We start from the raw sequence: 17710 nt of genomic DNA, 5'->3' as shown, positions 1-17710 counted from the left end.
GCTGGCGGCCGCCATCTTGGGTGGAGCCGCCGCTGGTGGAGGGGCGAGGCGGCCTCACGGGAGGTGTCTGGGCAGGACCCACCCGGTGGCGGACAGGCCGTCCCTGTGACAGGCAGCCCAACCCGCTCCCAAGGGGCTCCGGCTCCGTTCTCCCTCCCGCCGCGGCCCGCCCCGGGCTCCAGACCCCCACTCGTGGGACCTGCTCCCACAGTCAAAGGCAGCCACCCCACTCCCGCGCCCGGCCAGCTCCGGAAACGCCCGAGCGGCTTTCGGCACACTTCGGAGCTCTTCGTACGCCCATCGCAACAGCCGAAAGGGGCGAGCCTTGTTGATGAGGTTCGGGCATTTATGGATAGGTCTGAGAGCACTTCGGCTTTCTCCGGAACGCGGTCGAGCATTTCCGGTTGCGGCCGATAAACGGCCATTGGCTTCACAGCGGCACCACGCGCACGCGCGCGCCGTGGAGCCGGGGCGGAAGTGCAGGTGGGAGACGTCAGTTCCGGAGAGTGACGGAGCGGCGGGTCAGAGGCGGCAGCAAAATGGCGGCGCCTGAGGAGCGGGAGCTGACGGCGGAGCAGACTGAGAAGCTGCTGCAGTTCCAGGTGCCGCGTCGGGGGGGGGGGCCTGTACCGGCCGGTAGGGGCGGCGCGTGGGCACGGAACGCGCTGGGCTGGCCCTCCCCGCCGGCGCTGGGGTCCTGATAGCCTGCGCCTAGCCGTGGGGTACGGCGCTCACTGAGAGCCGGGTGAGGCCTCGCCTGGAGTGTGTCCGGCAGTGCGGGGGTGTCGGGCCAGGCCTGAGTAGGGGGCGAGAGTCTCCTGTGATCCCGGTCCTTGCGGGGGCAAGGGTGCTCTCCACAGGGGTGAGTGAAGCTCCTGTGTGGGATTTGGGCACCCCGGGCTTCGGGCTCCCCCCGGGCTGGGGCTTCGCTGCAGAGCTGGCCGGTGTTATGCGTGCCCTGAGCGCTTCATTAGGAATGGTGTTCTGTCATCGTTAATTGGGGGGCAGGAAGTGACTGCTGAATAAACCCTATTACCTCCGTATGCAAAAAAAACCTCCTCCATAAGTCTCGGCCATTTTAAGTAGATAGTCTGAAAAATTCCCTTTGTTGTCATTATTGGTGAATGGGAGAACAATTTCTGGTGTCTTTGGAGGGTTAGCCAGTGGGTTTCAGTGGAATGTAGTTTGTCAGAAAATTGTTTCTAACCCTCACTGTTTGGTAGTGCCTACTGGGGGAGGCCACTAGGGATTGTAATGATCTAATCTTGCTGTCTGCTGCATAACATGGGCTGGGTTGCTTAACCTTTGGTTTGCCAGGGCCTTGGAGCTGTGCAGCAGTTGAATAATTAAAAAAACCCCAATCTGCAGATGTGGCTTGTTGAGGAGAAAACAGTGCTGTGGAGTTGAAATACTTAGGGCTGCTCAGTGAGAAGTAATTAAACAGGCTGGCCATTAGTATTATTTTCAGGTGACTTGGGTTTGTTTCTGACTTGTAGGACATCATGTGATGTTACTTGGATTGCAGAGTTATTTTACAAACACAGCATTTTCTTTCAAGAGTGTTTTGTCTGATTTGTTGCTTCATATTCACTTTTTAAGACTATGCTTTGCATTTTTTGGTGTGATGTAACTGTAGAATTATAGGGCTTAAAGGCACTTCAGAGGTATCCAGCCCTGCCTTCCACAGCTGAGAGAGGTGCACGTGTTCCTGATTGTTCCAGACAAATGCTTGCCAAGCCTTTACCTCTGAGCCAGGGGGATTCAACAACCTCCTAATGTAATTAATATACTGTAGTGTTTCTTTGTGACTATGGCAATGAGGAAACTTTTTTTTACAGATATCCCCTCTAAATCTTTACTGCAAATTAAGCTTGTTGGGCAATCTTAACTTACAGACAAAGGAAGCAGAGCAATGTTAACCATTGCTTTCCCAATGCTGGTATTTCCCTGGTAAGTGTATGAGGCTTAAGCCATTGCCTTATGCTACACAAATATATGTGCAAAAGCTGTCCCCCAGCTCCCATTCTCTTGCTGTAAGATCCCATAGTACTTCTTAACCTACTGAATCTGGACAGATAGGACCAGCTGCACTCATCAGTGTCCCTGTTGCTATTTTCAAAACCCTGTGGGCAGCTGTGAAACTAAAGAATCCTGTTTTCCTAATGCTACCTGGTGTTGCCATGGGCAGCAGACTGGGGGCTGTAGGGGAAGCAGAAGGAGTCAGGAGGGATTCAGGTTTTAGTCCAGCTTCCTGTTGATCCCTGGTTTGAAGTGGGAGGAAATGCTTATTAGACTATAAAGGGGAGAAAGTTTTCAGTTAGAGAGCTACTGTCCAGAGCCTGATGTGAAAGCTGTAGTCTAGAAGCCTTTGATACCAGGATCCTCTCATTCTTCTGTCCCCTGGGGTATATGGGATAAGCTTTTCACCAGGGCTGAGCTAGTGACAGACTTTCACTGGTGATTCCTTCTGCTTTGGTACTTCATACCTGGCTGAAAGGGGCTCAGGTATGCAGTCCTGCTTGTTTCTTTGAAATGAAAGAGTAAATCAGTCCACCTGGAAAAGATTTTTTTTCTTGTTTCCTTTAGCTGGACTTAAACAGTATTTGCTGTTTGGAGAGGATGGCTAAGTCTCTCTCAAATCTTTTTTTACATTGCTATTGCTGCAAAACACTGTTACAGCTAGCTTGTAAGCCTGTCAGGGATTCCCACTGTCTTTGCAGGGGACACTTAAATGTTTTCAAAGATAACTTTACACTTCTGTTGTGATGCACTCGTAAGTAATTTGTGCAATATTCTGTGGTGGCAGAGTGTTGTACTTCCACAGAAGGCTGCATGCCACTGCAATGTAAATAAAGCAGGATAGTGGGCTAGGAAAGAAGGGAGTGGGGAAAACAAAGATGTGGTAAGGAATAGTAGAAGGCCTTCAATAGTGTTATGGTTAAATGGAGAGCCAGAAGGGAAGCATTGAGTGAGAGCTGTAGGCTGCCATTCACCCAGCAAACAGCTGTTCTGAGTGAAGATGCTGTTGCTCTACACTGTTTATTCTACTTCTGCTGTAAATTACTCCTTCCAAGGTAGAGGTGAATGCCTGCTGTCCTGTTTGTGGCCTAAGCTGTTGGGGTTGCACTTTAAATACATGCTTTGCATTAGTTCCACTGATGTTTTCTTGATGTGTTTTGGTAGTGCTCACATAAACAGCTCTGTTAGCAGAACGGTGAAAGTAGCAGCTCTCTTCCTACCAACTGGGCTGGAATAGGACAGTTGTCTGCCACTCTGCTATAGCAGGTTAATAGAATAAAGAAAAAAAGTACCAATATGGGGAGATAATTGGGATGAACTTGAAATAAAAGCAACAAAGAGCTCTTGCATGCTTTCAGCCTTCCATTTACTGCCAAAGCATTGGCTAATATAAAGGAATAAAAGCATCTAAATTTTTCATCTGTCAAGACTTGGCTGTCTTGACATCTGTAGAGAGAAACTTGATGTGAACAGCTTAAGCAATCTGTGGAGATAGAGTTCCATCTGGAGATGAAAGAAATAGCAGAGCAGCTTTTGTAGGATCTTGTTATTGATCTGTGCCCATTACACTTGGGCTGATGTCTAACCTTATAATATGCTAATATAAAGTAATGGAGTGTTACTTGCAAAAGAAAAAGTTAGGACTCATGATACCATCTCTGACTTCAGCTGGGGAAAACATTGAAAACATCTTTAAATTAAAGAGGAAGGAGGAAATAAGAAACTCCAGGCATCTTTCCTATTCAGTGTATTGCATATTGATCAAAACCCTCATAAAGGCATTTGCTGTAATATGCAAAGAGAAACTCTCTTGGTAAAGACTTTTTAGCTGCTTCAAGTCAGATGTTCTTTACCCTTAGAAACATAATTCTCTGGAATTTGGCAGTGGGTTGGGAGTTAAGAGCAGTGCCAGTTACAGTCCTGTGGATTTGCATCTCTTAATGCTGTGTTTCAACATATGAGTGTATCTGCAGAGGGAACAGTTTCGTAAGTCCTGTTTACAGCCTTTGTCCACTCAGGGGTATTCCTTCTGCCTTTGAAGTTTGGAATTGCACTTTGCACTACTTCAATATTGAGAGGATTTTAGCATTCGGAGCAATCTCAAAGGTGAGAGATGCAAGTAATTATATCCAGCAGTTTCAGTATGTTTTAGGGTAGCATGTTGATTTGAGTGGTGTTTGAGAAGGCAGTGTTGAACTTTCCTGCATTTGTGGTGCTTAATATTTTGTTTTCTAAATATAATCCACTGTCTTGAGCTTGGATCTACATTTATTTGATGGTTTGTGGGTGCTAGTTTAATGGGATTAATTTTAACTGCAGGGGGCCTTATCTTTTTGTTACTTACTGTGTCTGTGTAAGATATATGGCTTTGAGGCAGCTAATGAGAGACTACAGTGAATAGGAAACTAGCAGTTACCAACTGATTTGAAGATACTGTTTTGTTCCTTTGGCCTTAACGGTACTAAGAACATGCTTGTTTGTCTGGCATGTGAATAATGCAGTTTGCAGCTAGCCACAAGATTGACCAGAAATGCTATAACTGGTGCAGTGGAAATGATGTGTTTCAAATTTCTAATCTGTTTCTGTGACTAAGGTGAAGCAGTGGCTGTAGAAGGTACTGAGATAACAGTATAAATGGTGGTTAAGAGTGATAATCAACAGTATCAGTCTTGAGCAGCAAGTGTTGTCTAACTGACAGTTCAGCTATCTTCCTACAGTTCCTTACGTTGAGTCCAAGTCATTCTGAACCCCTATGTGTCTTCCAGAACATCCTGGAACCGTAGTGTGTCTGTCTTACAGAGCATGTCAAAGTAATATTCAGAGAGGTGTTCAGTTTTAAAAGCTGCCTTTACACAGGCAATTTATTTTTCCTGCAATGTTTAATTGTGCAGCTTCATTTGTCAGAAGTAGGTACAGTGTTGCTGGGGTGGTTTTGTCACTTCTGTTTCGTGTTGAGAGCAACTGTATTAAGATGCTAAGAAACAAATTGTAGATTCACCTCCATGGAGAAGTGCTGTTGTAGAAGATCTGACCAACAGTGTGCCTGTTGCTGTAATGGTGGTCGGGAAGGGGTGAAGTTAGCTGGTTTTGTAAATGGTGCGGTGATTCAGTGCTCATTAAGTGCTTGTTTATAGTTCTGCATGGCTGTTACTTTGCTGCTTTCTGACCTAAACTGCTAAAGCATTTTGCATAATTTAAAAAGGAGGGAATGTTCAGTCATGAACATGTTATTAGTGTTGAGTGATAATCTGGACCTTTAGAGACAAAGGTGTGAATGAGTTTCTGAATCTTGTAAATTTTGCAAACACCAGCAGAATTTCCAGGCTTTGAAATACACATATTATGACTCCATTGTAAAATAAAATAATTGAGTAAATTGCAGGTGCCTTTTAAGGTGTCCTTCTAAAAGGGCAATAAAGTGCCTTCTATAGGAGTTTGGGATTAAAAAAATCAGAATATAAAACCTAAATTTTACTCAGTGAAGCACATCTTTAAAGAAAGATAGTTAAACTAAAATGCTAAATTATGAAGCTGAGTGATAATTGAAGGTATTTTGGCAGTAACAGCTGAGTTCACTAAGCTTTGTTTCTTCAATGACAGTCAATTCTGTAGTGCTCCCTTGCAAGGCTTGCTGCAGAATTACTTTTTAATAAATATTTATACACCACTGGGCAGTGACTTGAAGTGCTTTTTTTCTGAGTGACTGCAATCACAGTTAATGTCAGCAGTGCTTGAACAGTCCAGTTTTGTTACAGCAGAATGAAACAATTATTTTTGCCCTGTAGATTGGGGCGAAGGTAGAGATCTGTGGAGACTTCATGAGAAAGAAGCCAAGAAATGCTCAAAAGTTTGAACTGAGCCCAGAGGTTGAATAGGGCATTTGTCCACTGTGTGACTTGGGTGGAAATAGCATGTGGAATGTATCAATGGGGGCCAGGAAAGGAAGAGATGCCCCATCCTTCTCCAGCAAAAATCCAATTTATTGCATTCTTGAATGGTCAGCTTGTCAAGACTGCCTCAGGGGCTTCTAAATGAAGCAAGAAATGGGGGAGATGACGCACAGAACTTAATAGGATTGCTAACAATGGGTTGGATCACAAGGTGTAGTAGAGACCATGCACAAGGATTTCTACTGTCAGTGTTCTGTGTTGGCAATCGTCACAAGCTGCCTCCTGCAGAAAAGCTACACTCTGCTGTATGACAGACGCAGAGAGCAAAAGTTCCCAGCTATTTGCCAAACTCCTGCATGGCTGAGATCTTCTCAGGTGCCAGAGAACAGCGCGTGGAACCGGCAGGCAGAGGACAGGCAAGGCTCTTGTGTAGCTCAGCTCACAAGACTGTAGGGCGGCAGGGTCCACCTGTCACAGTATGAGCAGTCCAGTGGGAAAGCAGCCTGCTTCACTTCTCAGCTCAGTCCCTGCGCCCCCGAGGAAGGTGCACCCTCTGTAGCATTACACTGGCTGGGGAGGAGTCTGGAGGGAAACCCACCAGGTGAGAATATGAAGCATTAAGAATTTGTGGAGTTCTCTTGTCAAGAATGACCTTGATGGAGAAATTGTCATATTTTAACAGTCTCCTTATATCACCAGCATATTTTTATGTTGAATTTGTTACACTGCTTGTGACAATTCTTGTTATTGCTTCTGCCATCTTGTATCTAAGCTAAATTATTTTTTCTGAAGGTATAACTGCTTTCTTGGCTTTCCATAGTCCAGTTATAAAAACCCTTTTTACTCCTTTTAATTTTAAAATAACAGTAGCTTCCTTCAAAATTGCCAGCATTGTTAATGGTGTCACCTGTAATGATCTTTCACTGACTGATTCAAAGGATTGTTGTTAAAAGGTTAGTGGCAGCACATTTGTGGCTTTACGCTTTTGCATGAAAGTGTGCTTCGTCTCTGAGGCGATAGGTGTGGTATACAACCCTGAAATGTCTGTTCAAACACCTTACAGTGAGTGGTGTGGGGAGAGGTGTGTTTCTGTGGCACAGTGACAGGGATGTTCACTTCAGCAAAGACTTGTCTCCATTCAAGAGGTGCTGATGGGGCTTCCTGTAATAACAAGTAGTGTTTGATCTCTTGTGCAGAAGTTCTGATTGGCATAGGGTTAAAATATGCCTTGCCAAACATTGACTTGAGACCCCAGTGGCTTGGAGGTCTGCCGGTGTGTTTGGGCTATGTGCTCTGTTTCAGGTCCTGTCTGAGTTGGACTGGATTATTTTTTTACTACAGAATCCTCTGTGATGCTGGAAAACTCTACCTTCATTAGTGCTTAGCTCATTTTGGTTTTAGTCTCTGTTTATGCTTGCAGTGAGTGAAGCAATGGTCATCTTGGGTTTTCAGAAATGCTTTGCCTGTCTTTTTAAGGAGATGCTTCAAGGTGATGTTTGAGTTTGAGGGCATCTGCCTAGTGTATCTTTCCAGAGTGAAACTTGCGGGCAATATCATGTTAGACTTGACTGGGCTGAGCGCAGTTGTAGTTACAGACCTTGGGCATGGCTGAGAATCGGCTAATGCTGGAGGAGTGCAAAGGCTTGTTTAAGGCCTCCTGTGCATTTATGGATTTGGGTTGGTTCAGGTTGCTCTGCTCCTAAGCAGAGAGCAGAGCACTTTAAAAAAAGAAGAGTATTGTGGTAACACCTGTCTGTGTCTACATGTTGCAAAGAACAGTTAAAATACAGCACTTTCCTGGCACTAACCTGCTCTTACTCTCCTTCTTAGGACTTGACTGGCATAGAGTCCATGGACCAATGTCGTCACACACTGGAGCAGCACAACTGGAACATAGAGGTACCACCACTTCAAAGAAGCTTTGTGGTGATTTCCCAAGTACATGGATTAAACGGAGTGCTCTGAGGGGAGGGAGGGTCCTACCAGTAAGATTTAATCTGTCAACCCCTGAATTTACACGAGTAGTTCTTTATAACAGTATCTTGATATTGCTGGAGAGTTGGTTTCAGAGGCATGCAGCAGAGTTGTTATGGCTGTGAACAGTCACTTGACTGGCACATTGTGTAACTTCCCATAGGGCATGTGTGCAGGCTGCCATGGAGAAGGCTTTCCATACAGAAGGGTATTGGCTGTTACAGTTTGCAATGAGTTGTGCTTATCCAGTGCTCTGGGGCTGTGGACAAATAATACCTATTGTTAGTGGCCAAAGTACAAAAAAAATCTTTTCTGCTATGTTTAAATGTCTGAAACTTCTCTTTGCTCTTTCTTGTGTCAAAGGCAGCTGTACAGGACCGACTGAATGAGCAAGAGGGTGTCCCAAGTGTTTTTAATCCTCCTCCATCACGACCGTTGCAGGTCAATACAGCTGACCACAGGATCTACAGCTATGTTGTCTCAAGGCCACAGCCAAGGGCAAGTTATCTTACAGTGGATTTTGTCCTGCTTCTGGGGTGACTCCTTGTGAACAACAAAACATGCATGCAGGGAAAGGAGTTGTTTTCTTTGTATGTTGTTAATCTCCTTTCTAAATATTTTTCTCTTCTGAAAACAAAATGTTTTGAGAATGAGCTACTCCTTCAGCCTCCGTTACTACTGTGGATATTTTCTTCATCGTGTGATTCACAGTATGAGACTACTTTGTGGCATAGTAAAGCTTTTTGAAGAGTTCAGCTGGAACAAAGGACTGTTCCCTCATGGCAGAGTGCTAATATTTTTTTCTTTTTAGAGCCCCCCAAAAAACATATATTAACTTGAATACAGTGTCAATTACTTCCATTAATGTTTCACAAACAAATTTGCATGAGCACCTGTAAGACTCTGTGCTGTTAATCCCTTTGTACAGTTAAGAAAATTAGCACCGAGCAAAAATATTGCTGCTTGAATAGTCACTGATGCTGGTGTTCACACGTGGCACGTTGAATTCTGAATGAACAGTGTCAGTCACTTAAATTTGATTTGATCTGTCTGAACCCTTGAAATGTTGCTGACCTTTTTGTGGCAGTCAGAGTACTGATACTCCTGTGTGTATATGTGTGCTTGATGCTGCTGGGCACTTTGCTTTAGGAGCCCTGTTCCTGGGGTGGAGACTGTTCTAATTCTTTGTTTCTAATTGTAGGGCCTGTTAGGATGGGGTTACTACTTCATAATGCTTCCATTCCGATTTACATATTACACATTACTTGATATATTTAGGTAAGTACTTTTTTGTGCTGACTCACATATCGACTGCATCAAGGCATACTCTAGCTTAGATTTGGCTGTACCTCTGTCACTTGGATCTTTAAGTCTAATGGCAGATTTTCTATTTATTTGCTCAACTGGCTTTATCTGTAGCCTTGTAAAGTTCCTATGCTGTTTAGTAAGAAAGAAATCTTGTTGCAGAGAAAATTAGCATCTTGCAGCTCTACAAATGCAATATTAATTGGAGTGCTAATTCCACACAGCTTTATAGTTTGAGTGCCATGCAAAGGGGACACAAAACATAGTGTCAAACTGTCCAATATTCTTGGACAAGCAGCTTGACCAGAATCATGTCCTATTGGGGTGGGCTGCAGGTTAACCTGCCCTAATCCCTGTATGGTGCTTGGCAAGACCCAAATTGTAAACACCTCTGCTTTTTCCCCTTTGGTGTCTGTTGCCTCTTCTCCCTTTACTGCCCCAAAGGACTAGTTCATCTTGCCTCCTTACAGCACTGATAGAGAGAGAAGGGAATGTTGAAATGTGGTAAATATCCAGCAGTCCTGCCATCTGTGGTGTTTTGTCAGTTTACCCTGTTGTATTATGTTGTGGTTTTTTGTCCCCCTTAAAGGCTTTTCCAAAGTTCATAACTTCTACACATCAGTAGAACTAAACAAGGCTGATACTGCCTTGCAGTTAAGCTTTTTCAGCCTCAGGGGAACGACTGTTTCTTCTTTCTTCATTGGACTCCTAGTGTAATGTTCCCTTTCTGCAGCTCTTTGCACTCTGGAATTGTTAGTCTTGGAATAGCAGAAAAGCAGTTTTCAAAGTTATCTGGACAAAACTGTGTGGCTTTTATTAGTCTCTCTTTAACTAAGTTCCTCAAACATACTGTTGGTGTGGCTTATCCCTGATGCTTCAGAGGAAGTTGAAACTATTAAACACACAGAATTCAGATACTTGCTGATGCCTGGCATGAGATACTATTTGATTGGGGTGCTTCTGTGGCAATGGTATCAGTTTGGAGCAGGTGGCAGTTTAGGTTGTGATTATAAATGTTCAAGGATCTCAGCTGTGACTTTTTTCCTCTTTATGAATACCAGGGACTGTTTGTGGAAAAGAAAACCTGTTCTTCAGAAAGCCAGTAAGCTGAATTTCCAGTGTCCTTTGCTTCCTTCCTAGGTTTGCTCTGCGTTTTATACGCCCTGATCCTCGTAGTCGGGTCACTGACCCAGTGGGTGACATTATTTCGTTTATTCATATGTTTGAGGAAAAATATGGGAGGATACACCCTGTCTTCTACCAGGGAACTTACAGCCAGGTCAGTGTCACATGTTGGTGCATAGATCCTGGGGAGATGGAGAGTGGGGATTTTGCCAGATGGTATCAGGGCCTACATGGCAAAACCACTTTTCATCTAAAAGCCCAGTGTTTGTCTCCAAACTCTGTAACAGGGTAATGGAGAGCTAGTGAACAAGCGTATTGGAAAACCAGTGTCTGCCAGGCTTGACGATATGCCAAGCCTGCAAAGTTGGAAAGCAAAGCTGCTCTGACTGTTCCTCGACCGTCTGTGGCTCTGTAGCCAACAGCTATTCTTTGTAATCCTGCCTTTGTTTTTATAAACTGATGTGGTATGCCAGAGTCTGTCCTTCTGTTCACCAAATTGGGATTGACTGCCTGGGCTTGTATTCTAATGAAACTCCAGAACTTGGTGCGGGACCTCAAAACTGAGGGAGGGAGCCCCTGAAGAAGTTATGGGAGGTGAGAGTTCTGTACATTACATCTGGGCTGATGGCCTTCTCTCAGAAGAGGGATGACGTGATAGGTACTGCCTCTTCTGCAGCTTCTCTCAGCCTAGCCAAGGGAAGGGCCTGCTGCAGTGCTTCCCAGCAGACAGTTGCATCAGTGCCACTTCCTGAGTGCCAGGGAAGAATGTGGGATCTGTATCTGCTCCATGCTGCACAGTGATGGAGCTTGCTGCCTCCACAACTCTTCTAGGCCCCTCTGTCTTGCCTGGAATCCAAACTTAAATAACCACAGAATGGTTAGTCTACCAAAACTCAGTGCCAGTAAAACAAGAAGCCTATTGTGCACTTATCTTACAGTCTCGTCAGAAATGTTCTTGGGTGGGTGAAATCCAGAGACTGAAGATGCAAAAAGGTTTTTGGTTGTGTTTTTGTTTTGTTGGGGCCTGGAATGTTATTGAGGTACCTTTTTTTAGTAGCTTTTTCATTTGATATGGTCTGAAGATTGTGTCCTGTACAGGCTAGAGTGGAAAGCTCAGCCTTGGCTGCTGTGAGTCTGAGGGATGGAGGCGGGCTCTTCACTGCCAGCTGAGTCTGGCAGGGCGGTGGGGGTTGTCAATCCACACAGTTGCCTACCTGGCTCCACTTAGAGTTCAGTGTTCTCCAAAGCCACATCCTGAAGGGAGTGTAAAAGAACACCATTGTAGCCCCCTTAAATGAGGGTTTAGTCAGAAGGTCTGACGGGTTTGTCCTCCACTGCTGCTTCGTTAAAACTGTGCTAGTGGCAGAGTAATGGCCCAGGTAAATGTTGCTGAGCCGTGTCACACAAGTCCTGTGGGTGCTGCTTTCCCCTTGCCTAGAGACCCTATAACTTTACCTCCTCTGCTCTTATGCCAAGGCACTGAATGATGCTAAGCGGGAGCTGCGCTTCCTGTTGGTTTATCTTCATGGAGATGACCACCAAGACACAGATGAATTCTGCCGGTAGGTAGGGGAGTTTTCCAAATAGTTCTCTTTGCACCTTAAATGCAGCTTCATTCACACAATCTCTTCTCATCCCCTAGCAATACACTCTGCGTACCTGAGGTGATCACCCTCATAAACACTAGAATGCTCTTCTGGGCTTGCTCAACCAATAAACCAGAGGGATACAGAGGTGAGTGTGTCCCTCCTGGCCTTTACCTACCCCTTCCTGTCCCTGGAACAAGCTAAATGCTCTTTGACAAATTTAAGCATTTGAAACCCTATTGGGTTTTGAGCAAGCAGACAAGATTTCAGGATTGCATGGGAAAATACATGTTGGTTTTTGTGTGATATCTTAGAGGGCCTGTTTGGATGCCAGGGAAGTATCTTCTGTTCTTAACCTCCACTGTTCCATATGTTGCTGGGCAGTCCTAGCTATGCGCTCTTTGCAGACATTTAAACTGCTTTTAGCGGTGTGTTAATGGGGGTTGGTGGATGTGTGCTGAGGATTAAACTGAGTGCAGAAACAAGTATCTAATGAGCTGTGCCCTTAACACTGGTTTGTATTATGCCTGAGGCCAGGAGTGACTTGTTAGGTGCATTCTTTCCCTTTCTGAGACAGCTGTCTTCACCCCACCCACACCCAGTCTCTCCTTGAAAGTCCACAGTGAGGTCCTTTTCAGTACTATCTTTCCAGAGCTGTTGATACCTGGCCTGCCAGCTTTTTGGTAGGTTTTTGCTGCAAATGGAGGCTTTTCCCAAAGTCCTCCTCATGCCTCCTGTGTCTCTTCTGAGCCTTCCTGTTTCATTGCAGGAGAGGCTGGGAGTTCTGTTTCTAAATCTGGGTCATTCCTGGCTTCGTAGTTCAGCTACCAACTACCGACACCTTGAAACAATAGCTTTCTAGGGAGACGTTCTTTTACTTATGGCTGTTTAATTACTGCAGTGCTTTGGAGTTGCAGCCTAGAAAGCAACGTTGGAGGAGATCGTGGGCTTTCATTTAATCCATGGGTTGCTCTGATTTAGTTTGGAGGTCTTCACTGGTAATGACAACTCCAAGTTGCGTGATGTGCCATGCATGTTTTGAGGAGGAGATGGTGATCAGTCATAGGTGAACAGTAACTTAAAAGCTCCTGATCTGCTTCATTTCCTGTCTCAAGACAGAGCCTGCCTCTAGCAGAAACAATTTAATTTTGGTCTGAAATGTCCAGGGTGGACACCCTGCCATCTTCTCTATGACAGTATCTTCCAGAGTCTGGCCATCCTTAATATTAGCAAATGTTTCCCTGTGCTTGACCTGTGTTTCTCTTCCTGCATTTTAAACCTGGGACTCTTGGTCCCATTCTGAATGGACATTCAGAGCAATTTAGTTTCCACTTGATTTCAAGAACCTTTTTGGTCATTTGAAAATGTGTTTTTCCCCTTCAGTCTTTATGCTCCGAGCCACTTCCTCCCATTGCTTATTTTTAGGGTTTAGTTTGACAAAATGGAGCCTTGAGGCCTTTTCTGCCTTGGAAAAGATAGTGGCTGTGGGAAGCTGCTTTCCTAGGCCCTTGGTGATGGAAAGCATTTGTACTGTACTCCCTTGCTCACCCTTTTGGATGGGGTGGTTGTGGTGATGTTTGTGCCTGTTTACCAGTCTCCCAGGCTCTGCGAGAGAACACATACCCGTTCCTGGCTGTGATTATGCTGAAGGATCGCAGAATGACAGTAGTTGGGCGGCTAGAAGGCCTCATCCAGGCTGATGACCTCATTAATCAACTGATGTTCATCATGAATGCCAACCAGACGTACCTGGTGTCCGAACGCCTGGAAAGGTATGATGGGACCTGAGCTCCAGTAATGCAGACCTTGTGGAGGCAGGGTCTGCTCTGCCCCCTTCCTCCCTGCAGACACCGTATGTAGGCAGGTAGGTCAGCATCTCCTGTTGTGTAACACAGCCCATGGGCTCCCCTCTTTCCAGTGGGATCACTGGTCTATAAATTCAGGCTACCCTATAGCCAGGGAGCTGGATGCATTGCCCATACAGGCCTGCTACTAAAAGGTGGGTATGAGTGCTCTACTGTTTTCTGCAGCGTGCCAGAGCTTTGCAGGTAAAGCTTGGACGATAGCCAGTAGGAGTCAGCTGGGAGCAAAGGCATGGCAGGCAGCAGGAGAGCTGGTGTCTGCAGCCAGTCAGTGGGAAAGTGTTGCTGCCTGGGCTGGCTGTCCTGAATGATGACTGCGTTACTGGTAGTGCTTTGTGAGCATGAACTCTAGTCCCTGAGGGACTTGCAGGCTGTGTACAAAGTAGAATGCAACTTTCTGGTCTTCTGCCTGCCCTCATTGTCCCCCTGTAGTCAGCACTGGTGAGGCCATATGTCAAATACTGTGTTCAGTTTTGGGCCCCTTGCTACAAGAAAGACATTGAGGTGCTGGAGCATGTCCAAAGAAGGGCAACTTGTCTAGACCACAAGACTTACGAGGAGTGGCTGAGGGAGCTGGGGTTGTTTAGCCTGGAGGAAAGGAGGCTCAGGGCAGACTTTATTGCCCTCTACAACCACCTGAAAGGAGGTTGTAGCAAGGTGGGTATTGGTCTGTTCTCCCAAGTAACAAGTGATAGGACAAGAGGAAATGGCCTCAAGTTGCACCAGGGGAGATTTAGGTCAGATATTAGGAAAAATTTCTTCACCAAAAGGGTTGTCAAGCATTGGAACAGGCTGCCCAAGGAAGCGGTTGAGTCACCATCCCTGGAGGTATTTAAGACATGTAGATGTGCTGCTTAGGGACATGGTTTAGTGGTGGACTTGGCAGTGCTGTGTTTATGGTTAGACTTGATCTTAAAGGTCCTTTCCAACCTAAATGATTCTGTGGTCTCTGTGGGGGACCCAGTAACACATTTTGATGCCTCTAGTTTCTAAAATGCACAAGGAATTACCTGAAGGAGATAAAACTGTGAAGAGTCTGAGGAATGAGGCAGAAGTCCTGGGCACTGCTTGTGTGCTGTCTGTCCACTCTGTCAAGCTACAATGGGTGAGAAATCTTTTGTGTTCAGTTCATTCCCACTCAGCCTAGTGAAACAGTTTGTGTGCTGGGGACTGCAGAGACTCAGCTTGCTTGTGGTACTCAGCCCTCTAAATGAGGTGTTAACTGATGTGTGCACTCCTACAAGTTTGAGGCTGTACCTGCACCCATGGCCTGCCATGCCTTCACTTTCGGGCCTGCTAGTCCTGACTGTTCCCTGCTCCTGTTTGCAGGGAAGAGAGGAACCAAACCCAAGTTCTGAGGCAGCAGCAGGACGAGGCATATCTGGCATCCTTGCGTGCAGACCAGGAAAAGGAGCGCAAGAAGAAGGAGGAACGAGAGAGGAAGAAGAAGAAGGAGGAGGAAGTGCAGCAGCAAAAACTAGCAGAGGAGAGACGGCGACAGGTGAGAGCAAACTCAGTTGCTGGGGCGGCTGCTGTGCCCTGTTGGATGCTTGTGTTGTGAAGGAGCAGTGCAGTAGGGCTTTCTTGTCAGATTGGAGCTGCTTGTCTTGATGCTTGAGTGTCCTCCAAGCCTCCTGAAGTAGCTGTGCTGCAAGGGACAAGCATAAAGGTCTGATCGGTGCATGCCTGTTGCTTTTGCTCCCTCCTTATTTTGCAGACACTGCAGGAGGAGAAGGAGCGGAAGTCTGAATGCCTTCCTCCCGAACCGCATCCTGATGACCCAGAGAGTGTTAAGATCATTTTCAAGCTGCCTAATGATTCTAGAGTGGAGCGGCGATTCCACTTCACACAGTCATTGACGGTGAGTTTGGGGCAGAGCTGATGGTCTTCCCAGAGTAAAAGAGGGTCAAGAGACTTGCCAGGTGGCTCAGCAAAGCTTTGGTTCCATTGGACTTTGCCAAATGGTGACCTTTGAGAGCCTCAGCAGGCAGAGTTGTTCCTGGGTAAGGAGTGTGTCTTGTGTCCTCATCCCACCAGCTTAAAAGAGAGATTAGATGGGGGAATAAAATGGAAGAACCTGTTTTTTTCCTTCTTCTGAAAAGCTGAGACTCTTGTTGCTCTCTATTAAATAAGACTGTAGGAAGACCCAGAAACAATGTCTGGACTCCAACTACTGTGATGTCTGGTTTCATGCATACTAAGAAAATTGCTCTCTCGTGTCTACAGTGCAGTGAGGGTGCAAATTTGGTAACCTTTCCCCCATGAGATGCTATGGATGCAGGTCTGGCTGTGTCATTGCTCCCCCAGCTGGCAGTTATTTCTGTGCTTTCCCAGGTGATCCATGACTTCTTGTTCTCCTTGAAAGAAAGCCCTGAAAAGTTCCAGATTGAGGCCAACTTCCCTCGCCGTGTCCTGCCCTGCCTCCCAACAGAGGAGTGGCCCAACCCGCCCACGCTGCAGGAGGCTGGACTCAGCCACACGGAAGTCCTCTTTGTTCAGGACCTCACGGACGATTGACACTTTTCCAGAAGACACAAAATGGAAAGAGAAATTCATATTATTATTATAATACAATATTTTTTTTAAAAGACTGCATACAAATGAGGGATCAGAGACCACATCGCCTGTGCCAGCTGTGCTGTGTGTGTGCACTGGCGAGAGGTGTGTGCACGTCTTTGCACACCTGTGTACACAGCCATCCCCTACACTTGGAGGGCAGAGAGGGAGGGGAGCTGGTGTTGCCCCTCCACCCTCCCAGGGGAGGAACAGGAATGGCAGCTCTTGGTAATTACTGCTTTTATTGACGACAATAATAATAAAACCCCAACAACCTGACATCTTGTGAAGATTTGATACTCTGCTGCTCCTGACAGCTGGAAGACCAGGCACCTGAATGTGCTGGGGGTGGGGGGGAAGGGCTGGACAGAATCTTTTCAGCTTCCCTCTGTGTATAAATATCTTTCTTTTAATATTTCTCTTGCTTTGTAATGACCAAAGGAGAATGGGGTTGACTCTAGTATTAACTTTTTGATAAAGAGCTGGTTCGATTCTTACCCGTGTGGGGTCTTGCCCAGGGTTCTTAGCCTGCGTAGTATAATAAACTCTGCCTCTAGCATGTCTGTGCCAATGCTTTCTACCAAGCACTGGGGAGGGGGCTACAGCTGCTGTGGCTGTGCAGTAAGGTCCTGCTCACAGCAGCATGGGTACACTTTACTTCTGGCCTTGGATGGGTAATTTTGTGCTGGGGAGCTGCTGGAGTAAGACAGACAAGAGTCTGCAAGCTGCCTATGGCATGAACTTGGGGCTGAGACTGGCCAGGAGGCAGAGGTGTGGGGGGGGAAAAGATGTGCAAGGTGCTGTGTGGAGAAGGGTGGGTGTAAGCCTCCCTTCCCCCACCTAGAGGCTTGGTGGTGGCTGTGGAGTGGTGCTATGGGAGGGGTAGGAGCCTGCTCCTGCTTGCTAGTCACCTGTTTTGGATTGGTAGCCATGCTCACTTGCTTGTGTAAAGCACAGAGGGGAGCAGGGAGGTCTCTGTACTGCCACCCTTACTACAGCTTGCAGGCATCAGAAAACCAGCCTCCTCTCCTGGTGTCTCCAGGGTCTGGCAAGCCTTTTTCAACAGGAACTAGATCCTTCCTCTTCCTCCCAAAGAAAGCTGTTCCCTTTCTGGCCATGGAGCCTTCAGAGTAGGCACAGGCATACTGGGCACATGGTATGCGGGCACAGGGTTGACTTCCAGGTGCTGGGCAGTAGCAATCTTGCTCTTAGCCTTGGGGAGCTGGAGCCCCTGCCTGCTGTCATGTGTAGGGTGGATGTGCCTGTTCTGCATGGTGGTGGCTGTTGAGGCCTGCTGGGGCTGGCCTGCTGGGCTGGTTTCCCCCCAGGCCTGGGAGGGCTGGGCTGTAGGAGAGGTGGAAGCTGCCCCCTGGCGTGTTGCTGGAGCCACCCA

At 46.4% G+C, this 17710-nt stretch overlaps 1 protein-coding gene across 1 annotated transcript; it reads left to right on the top strand.

The window, feature by feature from the left end:
* Nucleotides 1-421: 421 nt before the first annotated feature.
* Nucleotides 422-16278, top strand: FAF2 (Fas associated factor family member 2; the record flags this gene model as incomplete). Its single annotated transcript, XM_082006119.1, has 11 exons — nucleotides 422-602; nucleotides 7740-7808; nucleotides 8247-8381; nucleotides 9085-9161; nucleotides 10329-10467; nucleotides 11790-11875; nucleotides 11956-12047; nucleotides 13494-13671; nucleotides 15091-15262; nucleotides 15479-15622; nucleotides 16096-16278. Exons 1-11 carry the CDS (start codon nucleotides 540-542, stop codon nucleotides 16276-16278), a joined length of 1338 nt encoding a protein of 445 aa, XP_081862245.1. The 5' UTR covers nucleotides 422-539.
* Nucleotides 16279-17710: the final 1432 nt, after the last annotated feature.

The sequence above is a fragment of the Phaethon aethereus genome, assembly GCF_964289735.1.
Source record: "Phaethon aethereus genome assembly, chromosome: 14".
Taxonomy (NCBI): Eukaryota; Metazoa; Chordata; class Aves; order Phaethontiformes; family Phaethontidae; genus Phaethon; species Phaethon aethereus.
The sequence above is the reverse complement of the archived record's forward strand: the minus strand, read 5'-3'. Positions and strand labels throughout refer to the sequence as shown.